This window comes from Varanus komodoensis, unplaced genomic scaffold (genome assembly GCF_004798865.1).
Source record: "Varanus komodoensis strain SLA01 unplaced genomic scaffold, ASM479886v1 scaffold11, whole genome shotgun sequence".
Classification (NCBI taxonomy): Eukaryota; Metazoa; Chordata; class Lepidosauria; order Squamata; family Varanidae; genus Varanus; species Varanus komodoensis.
The window spans coordinates 32025988-32051597 of NW_025335317.1; the positions used below are offsets into that span (position 1 = coordinate 32025988).

Below are 25610 nucleotides of genomic sequence, written 5' to 3' on the forward strand. Positions count from 1 at the left end.
TAGTATTAAAATCAACTTTTATTTGGCCAATGAGTTCCATTCCTTTCAGCATCATGGATGCTCAGAACTAAATTCCAATTTGGCTGAAATATACCCCCCTCCCCCAAAGCACTCGTTTGCTCTCAAGTACCCCCACAAAAAAGCCCTCTTAGCTACTGAGTCTTTTTTCTTGTATTCTAGCAGTCCCCTTTCCAAATGGCTCTGCAAATACCCAGGAAACCCATTCACGAAGCAATGCGTAGAGAGCAAGTCTTATGTTTGTTCAGAGGCAGGCAAGGTGAGTTAGGTTTTGCCTCGAGGGAGGGAGCAAATGCATCCTCCTTCCTCAGTGAAAGTCTTCTGCCCCTCAAGATCTTTGGAAGAGAGAGATACGTATCATTCAGCTTAAAGGGGAAGCAAGACTATACAATGAGTTAAGAGGATCTATCCAACCCCACCAATTCCCACTTTCCACTGGCTCCACTATGGTCAGCCTCGTGGTTTTCCTCCATACTGGAGTGACCCAAACAATGAGGACAGCTGAGACAGTAACCAAGACCCTGCTGGGCCAACAGCAGCTCATGACATTTAGACAAGTGTGACTAAGCTGGAAGGAGGCGTTACTGGTGAGACTCCAAAGTGAGTTAGGCAATGGGACATGTTGCCATTTCAATCTGCTTCTACCCAGATCACAGAACACTCAAAAGAAAGAAAATGTACATCACAGTGTGTATGTGGAGGAGGGGAAAAAAAGACCCAGCAGGACCTAGTCAGATCCCTGTTCAAAACAGAAAATAAACTAGAAGAAGCAGTTGACAAACAGGTTAGGATGAAGGATTACTTTAGACCATTCCTGCACTCTCAGCCAGTATTCATCTTCCCGTCAAAGTTTGTTTGCTGGACTAGCTTGACTGCATGAACAGGCAGCCAGTGCGTAGTGTCTGGGGATATGCAGATTAGACATGTCTTTACAGTTCATCTTTTTGACCTTTAATATCTTCCTCCTCCTCCTCCCCTTCAGCATCTGGTTCCTCCATGTCCTCTAGATCTTCCAGATCCTATAAAAATGAAGGAAAAAATGACCAGTCAGTGGTAGCTTCTTTTGTCTAACATCTAGTGCCAAGCAGGCAGTTTCCTTGAGGCAATGCAGAGCCGGGGTCCTGCCAGAGCAGCTGTTTCCCTTAGCAGTATGGTAACCTAGATATCTGCCTTTACGGTTCAAAATTCAGGTTATTTAGGCAGACTGAGTCTTGCTTCAAACCCATGCAGGCCAGGAAAATCCCATGCTTTTCAAGAAGCCATCAAGACAGAAATAATAATATGGAAATACCAACAGCACACAACCTACAAGCATTTCCATAAACCAGGGAGAAGGGAATTAAGCAAGAGAAATCACACTGGGCTGCCTGCCTTTCTGTTTGCCTTACAAAGTCTGGATCACTTAATGAAATGGGTCAGATCCCCCGCTCATGCAACGTGATTTTCCCGTCTTCATCTCCTTTCCACAGCACCCTGTGCATGCTGCTACAAACTCTCTGAAACAGATCTGAGGGTGTGCAGGCAATTGTGTGGAGAGGTGGAAATCCAGCACTGGAATTGCTGTTGAAATTACACCACTGGATGCAATCCAAAGACTGAGGGAGCAGCTTTAGTTATACATCTTAATTTCTCAATTTGTACTATAGCATCTTATACCACACATCAGATGCATAACATCACATTAAGCCAAGCCAGAGAAGTGAAACATTTTGCTTCATTAAAGAAGCATACAGGAGCCTCTGGAACATATCAAGCTAGAAAATTCTGTGGGCATGGTTATAACCAAACTGAATCCAAGATCAAGGGAAGCATCTGACCCTCCAATTATAGCAGGCAAAGTAAAAGCTAGATTAAGGCAGCTGTTCTAACCCCGAAGCCTCATACCATTCACAACCCCATGTTACTAAGCCTTTTAACTTGATAATCAGTAGTTAGTACAGCTCCTGGTAAACAGGCATAATCAGAAGAGGCTTAAAAGACCATATCCAGTCATACAGTCATGAAGTAAATGCAACCAAAGCATGTAGAGATTAATTTAAAAGTGCCACAAATAGAGGACTGCATATCGCATCCACTCGACTGTTGCTGAGCAGATGGTTTCTGAAGTTCTGTACTTTCTTCACCATGTTCATTCTCAAGTGTGGTGCACTCAGTTTGCAAGATCCTCATTTACTAATTAGCATAGCCTTAGCCATTGATCTCCTACCTGTTGTACAGTGCCACTATAACAGCCCTGAGAAAACAAAGAACTGACAGGAAACAGGAGACTAGATTACTAACATGCTGACAAGAAAAATATGTTCTAAATGTTGTTTTCTACAGCTGCCTATATTGAAGGCACATAATAGACAGGAAATAATTTAGTATTACCCTATTTTGATGCAAGGGCACCATGCACTGTTCAACTAGAGTCTCTGAAAATAAGTTTAGCACATTCTTGTAAGAGAATTCTCAGAAGGGGACATAAAGCCACTTGTACAAGGAATCCAATATATCCCTTTTTAGTAAATATATAATGGCAACAATAGACAATACAGCATCTCCAGAAGCCAGCTGCTAAGGAACTGGAGACCATTTGCAGGACATAAGGATTAACTTGTTTGCCACCTCTTCTTGTGGGAGCATGTGTTCCTATTTGTAATTGTTACTATGAAATCCATATACAAAACCCACCTCGTACAATTCAGTAACACAACAACTGGCATACGTTATTGTATTTTTTGCCATTTCTATTTGCTCCAGTTCAGAACGATCCCTTTTATATCCAAGTTAACAGCTACCTGTCTTCAAGGGCTTAGCATCTGACAGAGCCAACTAAGCACAAATCACAATGAATCTGGGAAAGAATTGAACAAGCCGAAGCCATACAGGCCCAGCCAGCACTCTTCTGCAACATCTCAGCTACATGTCATTGCCCGTTCTGGTGCCTCAAAATTCGATGATGGGCCAAGGACAACAGCTGTCAAAAAGACATTGCTGAAGGAAGACATTTCTTGAATCACAAAGACCCAGCCAGACTCTATATATGGTCCAAGGGGCCAATTCAGGGCCAAGTGTGTAGATATGCGAAGGCAGATCAGCTCATGTGCCTTAACAACCAGCTGGGACCAACAACAGTGAAGTCCAGAAGCAGAGTCTGCAGATATTCAGCCTACACAGCCAGCCTGAAGTCACACAGAGCCTGTTGCACACACTCCAGGAATGTGCAGCTGTGGGAAGGCAGGGCCACCTATTATTCATCATATTCCACATAATGAAGAAGCGACAGTCCTAAACACCCAGCGGTCCTAACTTGCACTCCTACCCACATGTTCACCTGCCATTCCTGCTGGGCATTAACACCCAGTTGAAAGCTCAGCAGTACTGCAAGGCGCTAGAAGCATCACGGTAACAATGGCAAGCAGCATCAGAAGCGAGTGGTTACACATGCTGAAAGCAGCACCTCCGTGACTGAAACAAGAGGACACGCACACCTGTGATGGGCACTGGAGAGCGAGCCAGCCCAGTGAAGGTTCATCTCGCGAGAACTACAGATAGCTGTGTCAAGGCTGAGAGGAATGTAAACAATGTATCTTGAGCATTTGTGATTATGTGGGAATGGTGAGGCTCTTATGGGCTACTGCAGTTAATGCAGCCCAGCTCCATCAGTCCACATGGAATTGCAACTATTAAGGAATAGGCTCAACACCACCCCAGCTCGATCTGGATATTACCAGCTGTGCTTTGTTTACGAGTTGCTATGGGACCAGCATTCTCTGCTGTCATAGTAAGCCATAAGCAGCTTCACAGCACAGAACTTCCCCTTTCTCAGGGATCACTTCTGAACCCTGACCTAGAACTGCACACATTCCAGAGCCCCCCCACAAAGTTCACAGTTCTGTTTTAGATGCTCACCTCTTCATCAACACCACCATCTTTTCCACCACTTTCTAGGAACTTCTTAAAGCCTTCCAGCGTCCTCTCACCATTATAGTCGACAACCTACAAAAGCAATGAACCGAGAAAGTTACCAGCTGCAGGCTAAAGTGGGCTTTGATGACTGAAGAATTTGCTTTCTGAAGAAAGGAGTCAAGCAAAAGGAACTGGAAAATTCATTGTCACATTATCAGCCAGAGAGCAGCTAGCCACTAGATTTCAGTGATTATGGTGAGGAAAGAATAGCCCACACATGCCATCTTCTACTATGCAATCCACCCCATGCAAGCTGCATTGGCAAGGCCCCCTATGAACCCTCCCCCACAAGACGAAATGAACCCAATTCAGAGCCTGAAAAACCATTTAGAGATACCTTCTCCAAGCCTGGGACTTCCAGATGTGTTGGACTACAACTCCAAACATCCCCCAGATTGTATGGCTGTCTGAGGAATGCTTGGAGTTGTAGTCCAACAGATCTGGAGAGCTCCAGGCTGGGAAAGGATAATTTAGAAGTACAACTTTTCCCTCTATCAGTTTTTAGGAACTTCCTATCCAGCGGAAGCATACAGATTAACCCACAGTCTGCTCACCGTTCTGCCAGGGCCTGCAGGGAAAAACTTGAGGGTAGGGAAGCTGTGGACCTTTACTGTCTCAACTTCATTGGCTGTTGAATCCATCTTGGCAATGACGATGTTTTCATGGTCCTTATAAGTCTCTCCTAGCTTATCCCAGATGGGAGCCAGCTGTTTGCAGTGGCCACACCAGGGAGCATCTGCAAATCAGAGGGGATATGCCCAGTTTAGCATCTGTCCAGCAAAAGCCACTCCCAAGTTCTGTTGCTGGGTAGCTGAGAAACAGCTTGAATTAAAAGGTGAAATTCAAGAAAGGGCGCACTGAGCATGTGTGCACATGGGCTATCACAAAAGTACTTACAGAATTCCACAAATACATTCTTAGTCTCATCAAATGCCACTTCTTCAAAATTCTTCCCAACTAGAACTTTGACAGGTTGTTTGTCCCAGTCATCAGAAATCTCTTGGCTCATCAGATGAGGCTGAAACAGACAAGCGGGACAGCAAGCATGAAATGACAGCATGGAATGCATCAACAGGAAACCCCCCACCCACTGTTCCAAGACAGTGTAGAGCAACTGACAACGACGGGCTATAAAAAGTCCGATTAATATAGACTTCCTCCTTCAAGGTCAAACCCCACCCCAAACGACCCAGGCACATCTGAGCTGCTGCATGAAGGATGCAGGTTTAACTCTATACAGAGCAGACTCCGGTACTGCAAACTGCCACAGCCCAATCTGCAACACAGTGTTAAAAAGCCAGAGGAAATGCATGACCTGTACATTGTAAGTACCAAATCATTTCCAAGCAGTTGTTGGTGTCTTTACAAGATGGGATAAACAGCAATTTTGAATTAAAGGGAGCTTTTAGGCTAGTCTTCCTCAGCAGGATTCCCTCTGGGATAGGAACACCCATCATCTCTGGCCATTTCTGAAACAACCTGTGCTGCATCCGACAGATGAGTGGGCTTACCCTGGGTCTTCTCCTTCTTGCTTCTCCAGCTGGTATCCAGAGTCCTTCACAGCAGAGCTCATCTTGTCTCCTAGTCACTGCTCTAAACACTACCTCTTTTTGTTTGCTGACTTTTTAAAACCAGAGACCAAAAAAATATGCATTTGGGGCAGTCCCATAAAAGTACACAAGCTCTGAGGTGGCAGAATGGATCGAAGTGATACCCCAGAGGAACTTTTATCACACCTTCCCCCACCAAAGTAGCCCCATTCAATCACATTAGTTTTGGGTTTTGGTGTGTTTGTTTTGAAAAAATGGAACCATGAGATGAGGGGGATTAATAGCTCCCTGTTCTGAAGTAACTGGAGAGGTGTAAGGGTGTTGAAAGTGTGGAAGACACTGAGAACTGTTAGCCATATAATTATCTGGAGTTCAATTAATGAACTAAGTGGGGATCTTATTGCCAATCTTCTACTTGGTTCTCCTTTTACTGCTGATTTTTAATCAACTGTGTACAAATTAGCTCTTGGTCTTGCCGTACCAATTTTTTTCTGTGTTACCAACTACACTTCACTCCCTTCGACAGCTGAAACTTACAAGGGTCACTGCCCAGCTAAGACTACATGCCTGACAGCCTTTAGGTGCACTCCTCCAAAAGAATTATGAAGACATTTGAACATATTTCTGGGACCAATTCTTTTGAAAAGGTGCTGAACCAGTGATGGTCTCTCTGAAGTGTCATTTAGGCATCACTGGCAGGGGGTTTTTGCTATACTTGCTAAGTGGCTCACTAGGAGATTCCAACTCACTATGGAGTTCATCACCCAGGTTTGGACAGTATGACAACGCATTCTGGGTCAAACAACCCCTAGAACAATCCATGGGTTCTTGACCAGAAATAAACTACCCTGAGGAAAGTGGTGTGCGTTCAGATGACATGACAACCCATCATAGCTAGTTATCCACAAAGGAGTGCCATTTCATGCAAACCCAGTTAATTTGTCTTTCAAACTACCTAAAAACTTCTTATATTTCCCAATACTGCTACATCAACTGTTCCTAGAACTCCCCAGTTATAACTGTTCAATCCTGGATCTCCCCTTTAATTAAAGACCACACATATGTGATACTTTCCAACTGAAACAGAGGAACAGCAAACTGGATTCCATAATCTTCTGCAATCTAGGAGTAACTTGTTTTCATGTTTGTGGAAAAAAGATGCACCATCCTTACAAGTGTAATAATCTTTTCCCAATTATCAGTTTAAGTTCTAGTGTAAATAGTTAAGACAACATTCCTACAAGGCTCTTGTACAAGTTTTGCAAAGACATATGGCACACAACTCCTGGGAGCAAGAGGCTGAAGAATTCCACAACTGCATGCTAAGTCAGAGGAAAGCTTGTCCAAATTTTAGCCTGCCCTCCTGAAACATGCTATTTTTTATGCAGTCTTGAGGGAAGCACTAATAGGCAACACCCTAGCTTCACAGTGAAGCGATGCAGGTCTCGGACTTTTTCTAAGGCTTTAAATGTGGCCAGAATGTGCTATTATTGGGAAATGGGTAAATTTATACAGCCCATGAGTATATTTACCTTTGGCACACCTTACTATTATTTTCATTAATAATTTTATTTCTGTACCACACCATAGCTTAAGCTCTGTGAATGGTTTATATGTCGCATTAATGTATTTACTGTACTGCCGCATCCTGTTCAACATCTCTGTCAAGCCACTTCACACACAATACTTCAGTTTTCCTTTCCAGCTTTTCTAATTGGAAAGATCTTCTTGACCTTTTTGGTTTGATAACAATCTCTTCCAGTTTTCAAACTGCCTACAGATTATTGTTATTTTTAAGTGTGCTGTCGAGTGCTTCTAGTAACTAAGATGAAGGCTGTGAGTTCACTGAAGAAAGGAAGAATGGAGTTAAGGAGAGGAGAGAGGTTAGGACAATTAGGAGAGAGGTTAGCAAAGTGATTTAGGAGTAGCGCTGAATGAAAGTAATAGCTGTCCCTGCATAGCTGCTTTCATCTCCAGATTAAGACGGAAGGTTCCCAAATGCTTGTGCAATGTGAAAGGCTCAGCCATGCTGCCTCTTCTGTCGTGCCGATAAGACTGAAGCTGTTCTTGGACCTGCACCATCAGCTCTATGAGCAGCCCCCAAACGTATTGAGTGTACTTTATCAGTGCATTAGGGCTATTTACATACTGGCACCATGCCCCACTGACTCTGCCCTTTGGGCTTCCCAGCAGGAAGCTCTAAATACTACGCTGCTGGACGTGAAGCAAAGGCAGCCTTGAAAGGCAGGCTCTGTGCCACATGACTGCTCTTGAGTTCCACACCATTTGTGCTCCTGGGAAGGCCTCGCCTGGGTGCCTGTCCCAAAAAACACATCCAAAAGGCCATTACCTTAACTTTGCCCTCCAGGAACTTGTTGCAGAAGTCCTTGATGTTCTCTGGAGTCAACTCATCCGACTCTGGCTTGTATTTGGTCATTTCTTCCTCTAGAGTAATGAGGCGTATAGCAGGGCATTCTTCTTTCTTGAGGCCAAAGAACTCCAAGATCCTCTGGTTGTCAGTGTGATCACTGTCGATGAAGATGAACAAGATCTTTGGGAGAGAGGGAAGAACAGTAAAATGAAGGGATTAGACAAATGCTCCTGGGATAGCACAAGAAGCCGGCTGTTAAGACTTCTCAACAAGCATTCTTTTTTCACCCTCCTTGTGACTCCTCGCTGACTATAAATCTAGATCCATGGTATTCAAACTGTGCTCCTGTGAACCCCAGGGACCCATGACCAACATCCAGGGGGTTACTCCTATCTTTACAGTGAAATAAGACCTTTGGATCCTTTCTTTAATTTAAAAGATAGGAGTCTTTTAGGGTTCACACGCATGCCTTTTAAAAGCAGATTAAGTCATTTTAAACTCAAAGTGGTTTCATTTGAGTAGATTCAGATTGCAAGGAAGAACACTGGCTTAATACAAGAATAAAATAGATGCAGAACAAGAAATGCACTTGCAACTGTCATCAGTAACACCACATTTGGATTTTCTTTGTGACAGAAAGCAAGCACATCCAAGGCATCAAAATGCAGTAATGATTTTTCATATTATATGTTAGTGATGCTATACTAAATTTAGTACACATTCAGTACATTTAGTATTATTTGGTTAGTAATAAATGGTTAGGTCATGCATTTATAAATACTTTTTGTTTACACTATGTGAAATGTATTATTGCAACATCAATTGTAACATTTAGTAAAATAAAATGAATTATGTGAAATGTTTTTATTAATGGGTTCCGCACTGATTGTCCACATTGAGAAAAGTTCCTTGGGGATCTCATGTTTGAAGACCACTGGCCTACAGCAAGGCTTGTTTACTTCATTTATTATACAGCACCTGATGCAGGTGATTTTAATTGACTGTCTGGGCCACTATGAAGAAAGGGGCTACAGCACCCAGAAAGAACAAATTAGGCCACCAGGTGAAGCTCTGCCTTACATAGTACTTTTTGGCTATTGACACGTGACAGAGGGATCTCAAGGGTTGCAGCAGTCCCAAAGATTATTTTTTAAATTCCCAGGGAAGGAATCTAAAATGTCCAAAAGAAAATGCCAAATGAGATTTAAATACACTTAGAGAAAAAAATACTGACCAAATGTTGGGAGGCGGGGAAAGCAGAAAACTAAGGGGGAAAGGGGAGTGGAATGGAGTACCCTGAAAAAGATGGCAGCTTACTGAACTTCAGTGTTTTGCTGCAGGCCCCACTTGTCCATATTAAAAAAAGAAACTCTGAAGGAACAGTAAAGGACGTTAATCTGTCCTTCCCAGTGATGTGCTAATGAGTACAAAGTAGTGAGAACAGAGCTGCATGGATACCAATGCCCCCAAGCCTAGAAGAAGAAGAATTCTGGAACTTCTTTCCCCTCACCTTTCCTTTGAAGCTCTCAGCTGCCTTTTTGAAGTTATCCAGTTTTCCCTGGTAATCTGTAACACTCTTGGGCAGAAACAATAGAATGTGGGTCTTGATCTCTCCTCCAAAGATTTTGGGTGCCGTCTGGAGTAAAAACAGATGCATTGTTGGGTTAAGAGAATTACAAAGAAACCGAGGCTCTTCCTTTCTGCACGCCCTTCTTCCCCTTTCCAGTTTATTGGCAGAATACACACAGATCTGTTAATGTTCTCTGCTCCAAATGGAGGGCACACACCCCAGCCCAGTGCCACCCTAAACACAGGTAGGCTGGCTCAAGAGTCACTTTCATACCTGTTCAGTAAATTCAATCACTAAGGGCAGCTGGTTCGCTTTGATGAAGCTCAGCAGATTCTCTTGCGTTATCTCCCCTTCAAAGTTGTTACGGCCTTCATCAAACTGCATGAAAAAAACCCCACAAAGAGTGTCAAATGCATGGCAGCAGAATTAAGAAAGGCCACAGACTTTACAGTTCAGTCCTCAACCTACTTGGCAAGGGTTCAAGGAAAGGGCAGAGGCTTTAGTAGTACTCTGCACAGATAGTTGTCCTTTGCCAGAACCAGGTTGTTCAGAATTACATAGATAAATGTGAAGCTACACAATCTGTAGACTGTATACAGGTCACAGTGGGTTGGATCCAACACTTGCATGAGCAAAGTCCTTTCACACAATAGGATTTTCCTCTCTCCTGCAGTGCTTGTACAGGTACCCCAAATCAGGTCCACCCAACTCTTCAGAGCAGAGGAAGTGGGGTGGGGGGGGCTGCAGGAGGGGGCAGGAAACCCTTTTTGCCAGTGGCTTTCCCTTGTTTGTGGAACAGGCTTGGGTACAACCCATGATTCAGTTTTCCTTAGCACAAAACTGTAAAAAAAATAGTTGGGACTACAATCAATCAGGAGAGTTATATCTGCAAGGCTCCAACTCACACCTCCCTCACACATCTGAGAGTGTGCCTATCACATTGCAAGGAAGGGAGAAAATTCTCCAGGGTGGAATCTTGACCAAAGATCTCATCTTACTGACAAGTTAGAGCCAGAGTTGCAGAAGGGTAAACAGAACAGCAAGTAGAAGGAAGCTTAACACAAACTGGACAGCCAAGGTTCCCAGTGGGACACCCACAGTCCCAAAAGGGTACTGGTCAACATTTTAGAATGTCTTAAGCAAACCGCTGGGAAGTCATTGCAAATCTCACAGACACTGTGTGAGAGCAATAATCTTCAAAGCCACAGGTTACATGTCTTGCCAGCAGCAGACAAATTTATCTGATCAACAGAGCCATTAAAAAGGAGTTAGTGTCCTAGGCAGCAATACATATTATGAAGCCACTAAATAAATAGCAGTTTACTCAGAGGGCAATGCATCCCTGCAGGGCTATTGTTAGAGACACAGGAACAGATGTTCGGGGGCACATTATAATTCCAGTGCCAGGAATAAATTTACTGCACAGCACCACCTATTCCTGTCCAGGTTTTCAAAATCTTTCCTGGCACCCTGGAAAGGGGGCAGGGAAGTAAGAGGAGCACCAAGGTTATTCACCATGTGGGATAAGCGAGCCACAGCTTCAACCCCATAGGTTGGGCTCCCTGGCAACACAGCTCTGCGGAAAGCCCTAGGCCAGCCTCACAGAGTCCCTCCCCAGCGATTCTGCACACAGAGACTACCTATAAAGAGCTATGACTATTTGTATCAACCTTCTCCAACCTGCGGCCTTCCAGATTTGTTGCACTACAACTCTCATCATCCCCCAGTCATAGTCCAACAACACTGAAGGGTGGCAGGCTGGGAAGGCTGCAAGAAGGAAGGAAACAAAAAGATAAGTTAGGCAGTTGTGGCCATGAGTGCTGTGAGCTATAAGGTTGCTTGTATAAAATACACTTTGGCTGTGAACTCAGTTAATAGGCTGAAGAATGGCACAATTCTTGCACAGACACTCCAGTAAGTTCTACCTGCCTCACCAAGCTAACACATGCAAAATACTTGAATACATGCCGATGCTATACAGATTGTCATGTATATTATTAATCCAGCCTCTTTGTGAAGAGTGGTTTACCGAATAGTTTAACTGGGAAGCTGTCACATTGAGTGAACTCATCCATTTCCCCCACGTTCCTCCTTCAGTATACGCCATAGGCTGAATGAGCGATCTGGCACACAGGTAAAGATCCGTGGGCTATCAAAGCAGTCAAACCCCAGGTTCCAATTAATAAACCAGATTAAAGTTGAGGAGTAAGGGAAAAAACAGGTGGCTCTTGAAAATAAATTTACTTTGCTGTTGCTTTATTTTACATCAGTTGAAAAGCTAGTAGAGCATGTATTTGTTTCAAATACAACAAGTTTGTAACATGTTGTAATTTGTAACCACTTGTTCAAAATTCAGAGATTCTAAACACACCTGCAAGATGGCACATGTAAGACACTACGACCTGACAGAAGGCTAAAAATGGGTGACAACTTCAAAAGTTTAACCCCACTTTTTATTTCCTTTTATCCTAGGATTTGAAGGCAGAAGGAATGATGGAGGGAGGAGAATCCACCAATCAGGTATGACCACAGTGGTCGTGGCATCCCAACACACAGGCAAAGGATCTTGTGAAAGTTCCTACTGACACTTTCATGAGCCAGGTAGATAGAGAGATGTGAAGAAGGACATTTCAGTAGCCCAAACACCGCTTTGGGGAAGATATTCCATTCTGCAAGGCTTGATACACAGGAGGTATACAATGCCATCAAGATTTCAGTGTGCTGGGTCAGAGATAAGGGATTCTTAAAGATGGAGGCATTCTATTCTCAGGCTACTGCATAATGTTCCCTCATTTCAAAACAGTAACTTTCTCATCAGAGCTAAGCTCTGTGAAGGGGAACTGAAAACCTGAGTGAATTAGAAACAAGTTTACTATTTGCTTGTTCATTAGCTAATTACATTATCAGTTTGGAACAAAACTGGCAAGACCCTGGAGCAGTGTACAAAGAGGGTAATTGACGTGAGAAACCCTTTAAGAGTTTGACATATGAGCTGCATTCAACTCAGTCTTTTTAAAAGCTGGTGGAGGGGTTGTCTTAATAGCTATCAAAAAGACATTAGTCTTCAACTGCTAACTTGTTAAAAAGTCAAGGACTAACAAGTAGAAGGAGATAACAATGGACTCCAAGACCGAGGAAAACTCCCATCCAGATGTATTGCTTTTAGTGCCAAGATAACAATTGCACTGAACTGAACCAAACAGCTCAAAAAGAACATGTCAGATGTTAAAATGCTCAGGCTTTGACTCTCACTTATTTTCGCTCACTTTCACTTCCTTTTTGGACAGGACAAGCCAGGAGTCATTTAAAGACTGACACAGCCATGCTCTGGGATCAAACAGAAGAACACCAAGCAGTTCAAGGGCATCCACTAGGCTATTTCTCGTGACCAGCATTTAACCTGTTTTTAGACTTTTTGTAAGAACTGAGAATGTCATGAAGTTGTCAAAAAAGGAGAAAGTTTTGCAGCTGGGTTAAGAGAAGAGGGAAAGGAGGCTTCTCAGAATCGAAACTGGCTTAGCCTGGCTACTTGTACGCCAGGTGGGATTCGGCTTCAACATTTTGGCTCAGTAAAGACACAGAACTTCAGCACTGAGCCTACTATAGGGAACAGTACTCACTGCTGTTGAGACACACAAACAGCCTTCTTGCCTGGATGGCAAGGGCAAGAAATGTGCAACCCTGCAGAAGTTGCTGGACTGCAACTCCCATCAGCCCTAGCCAGCATGATCAAGGATGAAGGATGGTGGGAGCTGCAGTCCAACCATATTGAATGAACAACACATTCCTTGCGCCTGGGCTAGGGTGACATTTGTTCTGTCAGTATTTGGGATATTTATTTATATCTCACCTTTCCTCCAAAGAGTTCAGGGTGGCATACTTGAGACTTCTTTAAATTTATTTTTATCCTTACAGCAACTCAGGTTAGGGCTAGGAGACAATGACTAGCCCCAAGTCATCTAGCCTACTACATGACCAAGTGGGGAACTGAACGCAGGTATATCACACTGGCTGTCTGTCAAAAAACGGGTTAGCACCTGAAATGATTCATAAAGTGCCAGGTATTTTGGTGGACAATTTAGCTAGGCACTTGAAGGAGGGGAAAAAGGCTTGCCTGAAGTATGGGTAGAGCTGGGCGGTCAGGATTCCACTGACTGGTTGTACCTGTCTTTACAGGAGCAAAAGCGGGGTGGTGGGGGGAGAACACAGTTTATCTAGCTACCCAAACTGCACGCCTGCTTCTGTGGCTACATCTGAGGGTGTTGTAGTCACAGCCTTAAAAGGAAAAGCTGCAGGTGCTTTAGTCAGCAACAGGTAAGCAACTGAAATCTATGCTGCTTTACTTTTTTAAAAAAAGCTGTGAATATGGATAGGACTATTCCTTCTAAAAGGCTCACAGCAGCATAAGAACCAAACAGAAGACCTTTTGGATATCAAGAGGACTTCTTCTCCCAGGCCTTTTGCCCACTTCCGGCAGAATGTGATGGCAGGTAGTTAAAAAAATTATTTTTTTGGCTCAAGTTCTTGAGGACTTAGTTGTAAGGGTGAACCCAAAGCCACATTTTCTCCTTATCTGAGGGCAAAGCATTCAAAGACAGTGTTACATGCGCTGCATCTAAAAGATCTCTGCTCCAGCACAGCCCACGTATTCCTCTACCCTTCTCAAGTAAAGAACAGGCTATAAGATCATCTGGGGACCTCCATGCACTTTAACTGCCCCCATTCCCATTATTAAAAAATTCCCACAGTAGTTTTGCAACAAAGCTCTGCTGGACCGCATCCCTCTAGTTTTTTCAGACTTCTCAGCTCAGCACAGTCTTCCAAAGGAAGCCAAGCTAAGAGGAAGTCTGAAAATGCTGGCCAGATGAAGGGTGCCCCATCAGCAACCTTCTTCCACATCATGAACCGCTGGTGGAGTCATGCAGGGCTCAATTCCTGGTGAGCCCTGCACAAATGTCGGAAATGCTCGCCAGGAACCTGCACTCACGGCTGGGACAAAGTGGGCCATAGTCCAGGGAAGCAAGCACAGGGAATCCATGTGATTTCTATCCCAACTATAGATTCCTTCACATCCCTAGCCCACAACACCACACTAAACTCACTTGCGGGTGAATTGTTTGATGACTGTTCTAGGCACAGTCCTGTAGATTTCCTGGAGTATCTGAGGGAATTTCCTCACCAGAGACTGCCCTTTGACAAGGGTAACCCTTTTGATGAAGCATTACTGTAACTTAACAGACTAACACTGACACAGGCCAAACTATTCATCTTCTGCTTAAAACCCAAAGCAGCTTTCTGCTGTGTGTGAAGACAGTCACAGCAGTACCTGTGTATGAGGATACCACACATGCCTTCCATTCAGGGTCGGCACGTGAACAGGCCAGTCAATCATATCAATTTACAACCTAGGCTAATCAGGCTGCTTCTTCCCATTATACTTTCTTAAGGCTTTCAATGCATTCGGTTTGTAGCAATGTGATTAAACAATAAGAATGCAAGTTGTAATTTCTGGAACAGCACTTATCTTTCTGCAGATCATAGCCACCCGGGTGGCTAGATGGCCAAATTTAGTGAAAAAAGGGTTCGAGCTAACAGCAGTCCCCCACCGCAAAAAAAATTCATACTGCAAGTACTCAATTGGAGGAAGAAGGTGCTTTGCAGGCTCAAATCTATGTGCTCTTAAGTAAGAGAAGTCTCTTTTAAAAAGAAAGCAGATGTGTACACAAAATTAGTGCTGATGTCTGCTTAAGTAAGGTTTAATTAGCTGCCAATTTCTTCTTCCAAATTAAATGGATTTTATAAGTAACACTTAAGTCCAAGTTTCTATACAAAGAATGCCAGAAGGAAGAAAAGCAAACAGACAGGAGGAGGTGTTGCTGGAAGCACTGCCATTAATGCTGCAGAGTGGTGCCAGCTAGTCCTTACACACACGGAGAACTTTTTCAGCCACTTACCTTCTTAAACAGGGCAACACCATCTTTGCTGAGCTGGTATTTGGCAAAGACATCTTTGCTGGCAGTGATCCCAAAAGGAATGTCATCAATGGACTCGGCTGCCAACATGAATTGTTTGGCAGCATCAGATTCTGCATCCTAATGGAGGGAAATGGATTTAAAAAACCAACAACTCCACAATGCACCTTGATGTGATACATTTTGCAAACCCAGTAACCCCAAAATTATGAAAAGCCAAGACAGGACAAGGAAATGGATGTTAGCTAGAGTTTAAGGTCTTCCCAACCTGGACAGGTACAAAGGCCTACAGGCTAGATCAACTAAAACTGCAGTAATTGTGGTCTAGAGTGTGAGGAGACCACTGTGGACCTAGGCTTGATTTCCAAAGCCCTCTACAACCAGTTCAGACCTCTAGCAAGAGTGATCTATTCCTCCCCTAGCTGTAGCAGAAACAGAAAAGAGGGTGGCCCTACCCACTATTGGCTTCAGACTCTGACAAATTACCCCAGAGGGAATTAGGTTCTTGACGTAAGAAGATCCCAACCCCTGGTCTAGAGAGTGAAAAACTACCTTAAAGAACCCAATCACAGCAACTTCACTGGACTCCACTAGATCCTCGGCAGCAGCTACATCTTTCAGGGTAGTGGCTGCTGGGCCTGTGCGTTTCTTCAACCAGTTCACAATGTCATCTGCTTCCCTGCCAGCTACATTAGGAAAAAATGACACATTATAGTCTCTTCCACTTCCAGGTTTGAGCACTTAATCTGGTCCCTGCAAGAAGAAACACCCACTACTGCTTTGTCTGAACAGCTCCTCCTGCAGTCAGACAACTACCACCTTCACTTACCCTTTTACCTTTCAAGACAAAGTAAGCAGGGAAGGTGCTATTGAGCCCCAAAGTGCTCTACTCAAACCGAAAGGATTCCATAGCACCCATACCCTTCATAGCATGCCGCTTCTATCACCAAAGTACGTTTAGACTTCAATCACATTGTCAGTGATGCATTGTTCTGCCTGATGCCAGCATTTTTCATGCTGAAGAATTTCACTAGTCACATGGGTTAGGAAAAATGGAATCCAGCTTTTTACCATCATGCTTCAATTTAAAAGTAATAAAATTAAACCCATCTTTCCAATTCAATTGGACGCCCTAGAATCTGACCCCAAAACTCTGAGAAGATGCTCCCATTAGTTTAAGCATGCATCAGAGGAAAAAAAATAACTACAGCAATCTCTGTTTAGAAAAATGCAACTTGTACGTACACAAAGCTTCCATCGGGTAGAACTGGGGATGATGGTTCCCCATGCAACACGGCATCTCCCAGCAAAGAGACCTCTGCAGGCAGGGGCCCCTCAGTCCACTCACTGCAGCAAGCCTTTTATCACCCAATGGCAAGTGCAGTGAGAGGGCCTCCAGTCATCCTCTTTAAAGCCTGGACCTGGGATTATCCCCAGAATTTTACTGAGCTTTGGAGGTTCAGTGCAATGAGAAGGAAGATTCCTGCTCCCTCTCTCTAGCTCCAAGCTCTAAAGGCAAAATAAATGCTAAATGTCTGAAACTGCAGAAGGAATCAGGGGATGGTCTTTGCCCTCCCAAAGAGGTGTAGCACACACACCTGGGAATCAAAACTGCAATCCTGTGCACACTTACATGGGATTAAGCATTCTCTGAATGCACTGAATTACTTCCAAGGAAACATGGATAGGACTGGGCTAAAGATGTTGCAGAGTTCTGACACACACTAATTTTCTGTTAGCGGAGGCAGCCAACCAAGGTTTGTGGATCCGCACCTACAGAGGACAGAGTCCCCCTTTGGCCAAGCATACTGAGAAGCAGGAAGTCTTTCCATGCTGCATCAAGTGATTAGCACTCCTAAACAGACTGGTTGTACAACACCTTCAGCACCTCCGGCATCAGCTGACGTAGCAACTGGAGGACACTTTTCCTTTTGGGGTGCTCAAAGGATTTATTTATTTATTTGAAACATTTCTATGCTGCCCCCATCACAACAAAGCCTCGGGGCGGCTCACAACATTCATAAAAAGTACAATTAATAATTTAAAATACAATTAACAATTGTAAAATACTTCATAGCTCAGCATTTGAACCCAGGTCTCCACAGTCCCAGTCCAACACTATTCAGCACAAATATTTTGTTTGGAGGAGATGTCTGCTTTTAGGATGCCTGTTCAAAGGCAATGTCACAAGCAGAGAAGTCATACTGAGAGGGGTATTCACCTACATGTGCCAAGCTGTTCTTGTTCAGCAGCTGGGGCAGACATAGGAGGATCTAAGGACTGGGGAGCAGCCACTCTACTTAAGGACCACCTTCAGAGCCATCATCAGCCACCACCATCAGACTGCTCCTGGGGCCTTAGACCAGCCTGCTGCCCAGGCAGGAGCCGCCTCATCTGCTATGGACAGCAGGCACCTGATCCTGGTTGCTAGGTAGCATGCTTCTAGGGGGCAGGGCTATCGTCCTTCACAGTCATCACAGAATTGGTGAAGAGTAGCAACAGTCGCATCTGAAGGAGGATGGGGAGTGCCTCCTTTAGGTACCAACCCAGATCCCAAGGTCATCATCTGGCACCTTCTTCCAGGTACCCCCACCAGAGGAGATGAACCAGGTAGCTACAAGGGCAAAGGACTTTCAGTGGTGGCACCCCTTCCGTGAAACGCCCTCACCTAATAGCTACCCTACTCTTTTAACATTGGTCGAACATGCTGTATTATTTCTCTCTTTCTTGCTGCTTCTTGATGTGTTGCTTCTGTAACTATCTTATTGCTTTGTAATTTATGTTTTTAATTTACCTTTATGCAGCCCAGAGAACTATCTACTGGATGCTTTAGAAATGCCCCACTTAAGTATGCCGAGCGCCACATTCCCTCAAGGAAATCAGTCATGGGTTGAGTAGGAGAAGGCAGGGCCTAAGCTGTAAGTGGATAGGGCCATCCCCTTTCTGTCTTCCCAGCATCATTATCCATTCTCTCATACACTCCATCCCTCCCCCATTTGAGGGCACCCAAGCACACGCCCCATCCATCCCTCCCATCTTTCTCAGGCAGGCTTGATCTGAGACAGGGGAGGGGGCATAGAGCACTGTAAAGAATAGAAGAAAGTGTTTATTTCAGCTACATATACTCAACTCTTATACTGTAACTTAAAACTCAAGTTACACTTTACACTATAACACCTGGACCAGGTGTTTGTATCAAAGGGTTCACAGCTAAAGGTGAGTTTTGGGGAGGGGCATGAAAGTAACTGGTGGTATCCCTACGGAAGGTTTTTGGAAGGCACTTTTAGGCACAAGAGACAACTAGCTTCAGGAGAAGACAAAAGACAAGACAATTACAGCAGTCAGAGAGATCGCAGGCTTTTTGCAGCAGGATAGAAGGAACTTGTTTGGATAACGTTGTAGAAGGAAAAGCAAAAGCCTGGCTACAGGGAAAGGGCTGCAGAGAAAAATGATGGCTCTCCTCTGGTTAAGTAGTATTCTGGGCTGATATGCAATTAGTTCAGATCAGAGTTCTAAAATCCTTCACTCAGCTACTTACAAATTCTCCATCTTTTCAGATACCACAGGTATTTTAATGCACCTGCACTCAGGGCTGGCATTACCATGAAATAATTGCTTCAAGCAGAAGTTTTCAGTGGAAAAGTAGGCAGCTTTCCTCCCTCTATACGAGTACAAAAATGCCTGAATCTGCTACCATACATTTTACCTGGACTTTAAGTGCCTTGATCTAATAAATGAACACCAGTTTTTGTATATACAGTAAAGGGCATGCCTGAGATGCCATGTAAAAAGCAGAAATGACAGCAGCAGAAAGCAAGCATTGCACTTCACCAGTCAGTTTTTGCCAGCCTTGTGACCAATTAAAGACCTGTGGTAATCTGGATCTTGTAACTCTGTCCTGGGGGTAGGGCACTCCCAAGCTTCTATTTCCCCTCCAAACTACAGGGCCAAGTCAGAAATAATCAATTACTCCCCTGCCCAGCTACAGTCTGTAGTACAAGGTTGCAACTATCCCCAGTTCTTCTGCAATCCAGGTGGTCTTGAAACCCAATGTAATTATAGTATTTTTTTACCTCTGTGTCACACTAAAAAGGAAAGCTGGGCCAAAGCAGAAATACAAGCACAAGTTCTCCTCCTCATTCATCCTCTAACTGATAACTAAAATCATTCTCTAACCGATAACATGTGGGAGAAAACCTAGTTACTGCAGATATAGGTTTTAATTAATTCCAGCTGCATTTCATAGCTTGAAGGATCTTTTGTTCTGCTCATTGACTGAACAGGAAAAGTCTGTTATTCGCCCAGCTTCCACTGGCACATACCATTTTGCACATTTTCCGTGCTCAGCATATGATCTATGCGCAGCAATAAAACATCACAGCAAGATCCCAGGCTGAGATCAAGGATGTATAAAAAGGTTGTTCTGTACAATATGGTGCCTATATAAATGCATTTTCCTCGACTTTTGTATGACTAAATTTGCATATAATTTCAGGTTAAAAAAGCAGTCTCCAAGTCCAAATAAACTGAAGGTGCTGGTCTATTTATGTGGGTTGGACTCACTGAAACCTGAAGTCAACAGGATCTTTTTCAGATTTCTCCCATATCCCTATTAGTTACTTTTTTAGCATTCAGTTTTGCACCTTCTCCTGCAACTACATTTCTAAAAAGCAAAGAACAGTAGTGCTATTTACACAAAATTGGCAGCATAATGTAAGCCCTATAATTTATCTTTGATGCTGATCACAAGCAAAGTTGCTACAGACCCCAAATGCTCAATAATCATTGAGCAAACTATCTGATGCAGTTACAATTCAGGACAGAAAACACACTGTAAATGTGGATACTGTGTATTGCAAAAACTGTATTGATTGCCTTAACAGCTAGGCCAGGTATTATATACAGGTGAAGAATCAAATCAAGGGTTTTTCTTCTGGATTTAAAAGAAAAAAGAAAAGAAAAAAGGGTGGGGGGAGAAAAAAAATCAAATCAAGGGGGCTCAGGAAACAGAGGTAAAATTAACATTGTGGTCAAAATACCAGACATACTTACATGCAAGGATAAAGAGTCTGTAGTTTACCATGGAAAGTAATGGGACCAACATAAACACAATGTGGCTTTTTGAACTGACAGAAGCACATATTCAACAGGAGTGAGTAGATATGAACAAGAACAATCTAAGGAACAGCAACATATTTTTAACATTTGGCAACTATTCACAGAAGGAATGGATATCTTGCATGTTACAAACATAAGCCAGTTTTGTGTGATACTGAACTCTGTTCTTTTGTACTAATGCAACATTTTCAGTCCCCTAATGAAACTCATTACAGAATTCTTTAATAGCATCACCATCTGCTCACCTGTATACTCTTTAGGAGAAGATTTATCTCCATTTCTGAAGAATTTGATAGTAGGGTAGCCTCGAACACCAAACTGTTGGGCAAGTTCTGACTCTTCTGTGGCATCTACCTTAGCCAGCCTGATTTCTGAGTTTTCAGATTTTAGTTTTGCTGCTGCCTTCACATATTCAGGTGCTAGAGCTTTACAGTGACCACACCAAGGTGCATCTAGAAAAAAAGGACAATGAAAGAAATGTTTATAGCATCAAGGCAATTACTGTACAGCCTCCCACATTGTCTATTAATTCCTTCAACCCACAGGAATGCAGATACATTACAAAACATTCCATGCAAGCTGGTCCCCAGAATCCAAAACAATATGTCAGGCACTTCTAGCCAAGAACACTCCACCTTTAAAAGCATTGTAGCACCACACCCACCCAGCAATTTCCCCATCACTAAAACAATGTGTTCCATACTTTGTCCAACACCTACAGCAAAGGTGCAAAAAGATAACTAAAAAGCAGGGAAGGTATTCTGTAAGGCCTAGGATAATGAGAGAGAAGCTTAAGTAACATTACCCCCTACCAAACTCTGTAACAAGAGAGCTTCATAAACTGAAGTTTTGTATGGAGAGACCAGAAACTCAGAAATAAGACTTACACAGCACAGTAAAACATACTCAGGGGAAGCCCTTGCCCTATCAAATTCTACTCCCTACCAAAGAGAATAGCAAATGTAGGAACTTGAACAGTCTTGCCTGTGAGGAAATCAGCATGATTACAAACTCTAGCCACTGTGATCCAAGTTGACTCAAGCTACATGTTGGACATCCATGGGTTGGAAATTAAGTCATATGCCCAGAGGAGAGAAAGCTGATATACTTGTTAAAAGTTATGACAGCTTCCATGAGCAGCATGAGCAGGAAGAAATCCACCACATTCCTACATTCTCAAGATGCAAGCACCCACAAGCCTTGCAACATCCTCCAAAATATTTGCTTTTGTACAATTCTTTCACTTCCACAGAGCTGCGTGTTACCTGTAGATAGCACAAAGGGACTCTTTCAACACTATTCATAACAGCAGTCAGCTAATGCAGCACATCTAACGCTCTCTCTCAGGCCACTAGTGCTACAAACAGAAGTAAGGTCCCCATAGCAACTTCCTTACTTAACAGGCATAGTCCTCGGGATAGTGCTCTTTGCCCTCTCACAGAAGCAGAGACAGGATTACTGCCTCCACGCTCCAGACCCACTCTCCTGAAGCTTTCACCAGGCGCCCACGATCCCTGCACCCAGATCTACTCCAGTTCTCGGCTGCAGCCAACTCCTAAGAAGCTCCGAGGGAGACAATGCGTGCCGAGTTCTTTGAACATTCCCGTGCCAGGTGTCTGTCATTTCAAAGGCAGAAGGGGAAGAAACTCTCACAGGTCCCTCCCACGGCCGGTGCAAACATTACTACGGCTAACAGCACCTGTTCACGTGTTTTCTACACACGTGAATGACGTAACGTCCGAAAAGCCGACTGGAGACACAGCGCCCGTAGGACTGGAACGATGACTCAAGATGCAGCGCTTCTCTCCAGCTGCGATCCCCCCCGATTCCCTCCAGCTTCCCCGCCGCTCCCCCTCCCAGTGTCCATCCACTCACAAAACTCCACCAGGATATTCGGGTGCTGCTCCAGCCCCTTGTCAAAGTTGGCTGTCTTGAGCACCAGCACGCCTTCGTCTTCCTCGATGTCGGCATCGGCGGCTACGCAGGCCCGGCCGAGCACGAGCAAACAGAGGAGAGGAGACAAAAGCCGGAGAGTCTTCATGGCGGCGCTGACAATGACGGCGGGATCCCAGGCGAAGGGACCGAGCGACGAGAAGGCAACGCAAAAGAGGACCGCTCTCCCCCGCCTCCCGCTTATAAACCCGCCCTTTCGTCGCGGCAGCTACCGCCTATTGGCTGCTTCTGGCCTTCTACGCGCCGGCTCTCACGAAGCTGGCTCCGAGCCTAGGCCCACCCTAAACCCTCGATTGGTCAGCATGAAAAGTCGCGTCATCTTCCCTGCCACTTCCGAACAACCTCTAGGGGTGCCTTTGTTCCGTCGTCTTTGATTGGCCGTACCGATCCCTTTCTTGCCTGCGATTGGAGCAAATAGCTATGCTCGGACCTTCGTTCAGCCACTTCTGATTGGCTAAGCTCCGTGACCCTCTTACTTCCCTTCTCCATTTCACTTCTCTGCTCTGGAACGTGGCATTTGCAAGGCACGCCCGTCCTGGTGCGGCACATGCGTCCTTGAGTGCGAGAGATCTTGTTCGTGTTTGATTCTGACTGGGCCGCGTTTACTGAGTGACCCGGAAAAGCAAGCGAGCAAGGAAAGGAAGGAAGTGCTTACTGGGCTGTGGCAAAAGAAGAGGCGGGTTCTGCGTGGGAAATTTTTTGGGAGGAATATTTTTTTTAAGTGTAAGAATGTGTTGGGGCAGGGAGAGCTGAACCGTATGTGTAACGTGTGTAAGATACACGGTGAGGCAATTAAAGGTTACAAAATAAAAATTGAATAAAAACAAAATAAGCTAAAATTAAATTATTTTTGTAAAATTTGAAAAAGACTTGTATAAAAGAAATCGGAGACCCTTATGAATAAAACGTGATGGAAATTTGCTCGAATAACGGACGGAAAAAGAAAAGGGACGCTTTTGAAATTGTAACTTTTAATTGCCTCACCCTATATATATGTAAAGTGCAAACAGATGGAGGATGATGTTTGGATATACAGGTTCAGGATTACTGAGAGAGGGTTTTTGAGTCGAAAATAAACCTTTCTTACAATGTAAACGCTAGAAGCACAGTTCTTCGGATGCTTACTTAGAAGTAAGTCCTATAAGAGTGTATAGGATTGCACTCGTAAGTCTTTGTCCACAAAATACTGGGTTTCCCTGTTGTTCATTTCCTCCATGCCTTGCAATAGAATTGCTATTAATAACAGACTTTACTTTATAGATACTGTTTTGCTAAGTCATGCCAAAAAGCCGCACACACACTCCTCTTGCACTTAAAATTCAACTATTGGTGGACTCTTTACAGATGTGCATAAACATCTTATTTCTATTTTTATTGTATTGCATTAACGTGTTGCAAACCATCCCGAGACCTCTGTGATGGGACAGTATAGAAAAGTTTTAAATAAATCAATCTGGGCTTGCAGCTTTGAAAATGAGATGCCCTTTTCCAAGTTATCTGTTCTACACATAGTGTGTCGTTTTTGTTAATGTTTTAAAGTACTGGTTTCAGTAGGAGAAGAAAACATGTAGTAGAACATCAAAAAATTTACATTAGACAAATAGAATTATATAAGTAACTGCAGAGGAATCTGTCGATCAGCCTTGCCTAATCTGACATATTCCAGGTGCATTGAACTAATCATTCATCCCAGTCAGCATGATCAGGCCAGCTGGTAATGATGGGCCCAACACATCATAAGGTTAATAATTTAGGGAAATCTTCGCTAGATCATTAATCAGAAAGGAGGAGCTTTGCCCTGTCTACAGGCAGGTAACACAGAAGGAACCATATGGAGTTACTTGAGTGGATAATTTGGTAGAGCAATCCAGTACCAGTTCAGGGAAATAGTACAAGAGATACTTCTGAGGGGGAAAATATAGTAGGACCCTATCTTTTTATTCAAAGTATTCTACTTAGAAATAAGTCCCACTTATTTTCCTGTGGCTTGTTCCCAAGCAAGTGTATATAGGGTTGTAGCTTTTCGCAACATAATGCAAGAAAATGCTTTTGCATAGCAAACCTATTTTTAAAACTTGAAGCCTCCCTAAATGATTAGAAAGGACTTTATTATTTCAAGCACAAGAGTCTAAGGTCAGTTTTACACATCTTTAGACAGAAAAATGTTATACACCCAGCTTTTCTTAGTCTTACTGCCCGAGGAATACTGGAATTGTAGGACTGTTTCTGTTCAAACATACATAGGACTGTATCACCTTGCGGGATTTAGCAAGGGGCAAGTGAGTTATTTATTTATTTAAAACTTTTATATCCCACCCTTCACAGTGTCTCAGGGCAGTAGTAATCTCCACAATTTGTCCATGCATTTAAGCTACCAAACTAAAGCAGTAGAAGGAATCCATGTGAGAAAGGAAAAGGCTATTTGGGCTATTTCACACCCAAGTGTCTCTGCAGCAATGAGATTAATCCACGTTGCTATTTTGTTTTGGAGTTCTTCCCTTTCTAGTTAGACTGGTTGTTAGCTAATTGTGCAATGCTATTTTTGTAGAAATTAATTCGGGGGATTGCAACTTTAAAGAGAGTTACCTACCAGCATTAGAGAGTGTATAGATTATCTGTTTTTCCTCCTCTTCTAAGTATGGATGAAGTAGAAGTAACTTTACAAGGAATTTAAGGCACATTCCTCTTTCTTGGTCCATAAAACATAGCTGAACTTAATTTTTTCTGTGCCGCTGTACAAAATTCAAAACAGCTCCTAGGATCAATGTGTATCCCAGAATGTACTTTATTACCACTTACCAGACTCAGCGTCAACTCTTAAATGATGACCAATAATGATAGAAAGGCATATTTAAAAGTAACACTCAGGAAATAATTTTTCTGTCTATATCTTACTTAACCAGATCCTTGACATGGTTATCTAGAAAGGATGTCTTACCTTTCTTTAGGACTCAGTTGTCAAAATTGCTCAGGCCTGGTTAAATTTCCACCATTTACTATAAATAATGCCGATTAAAATCCACATGAAGAAAAAACCCACCAAACATCCAGGTAGAGAACTGTACTACTCTAAAACCCGAATAAAGGCCACAGGATTGAGAGAAACC

The 25610-nt window shown here is 43.5% G+C and overlaps 1 protein-coding gene across 1 annotated transcript; it reads right to left on the reverse strand.

Moving 5' to 3' along the window:
* Positions 1 to 22674, reverse strand: P4HB (prolyl 4-hydroxylase subunit beta). The gene is made up of 11 exons (XM_044419900.1): positions 22426 to 22674; positions 20796 to 21002; positions 15985 to 16118; positions 15415 to 15552; positions 9734 to 9838; positions 9401 to 9526; positions 7870 to 8070; positions 4867 to 4987; positions 4524 to 4705; positions 3913 to 3999; positions 1 to 1037 (listed from the first exon to the last, which is right to left on the reverse strand). Exons 1-11 carry the CDS (start codon positions 22589 to 22591, stop codon positions 948 to 950), a joined length of 1557 nt encoding a protein of 518 aa, XP_044275835.1. The 5' UTR covers positions 22592 to 22674; the 3' UTR covers positions 1 to 947.
* Positions 22675 to 25610: the final 2936 nt, after the last annotated feature.

Excerpts from the sequence above, each read along its gene's own strand:
- P4HB (XM_044419900.1), bottom strand. The coding sequence starts at position 22,591 with ATGAAGACTCTCCGGCTTTTGTCTCCTCTCCTCTGTTTGCTCGTGCTC. Across the intron at positions 8,071-9,400 it reads CTGAGAGCTTCAAAGGAAAG|ATCTTGTTCATCTTCATCGA; the intron begins GTGAGGGGAAAG and ends TCTCTCCCAAAG. Across the intron at positions 4,000-4,523 it reads CTGCAGGCCCTGGCAGAACG|GTTGTCGACTATAATGGTGA; the intron begins GTGAGCAGACTG and ends TTGCTTTTGTAG.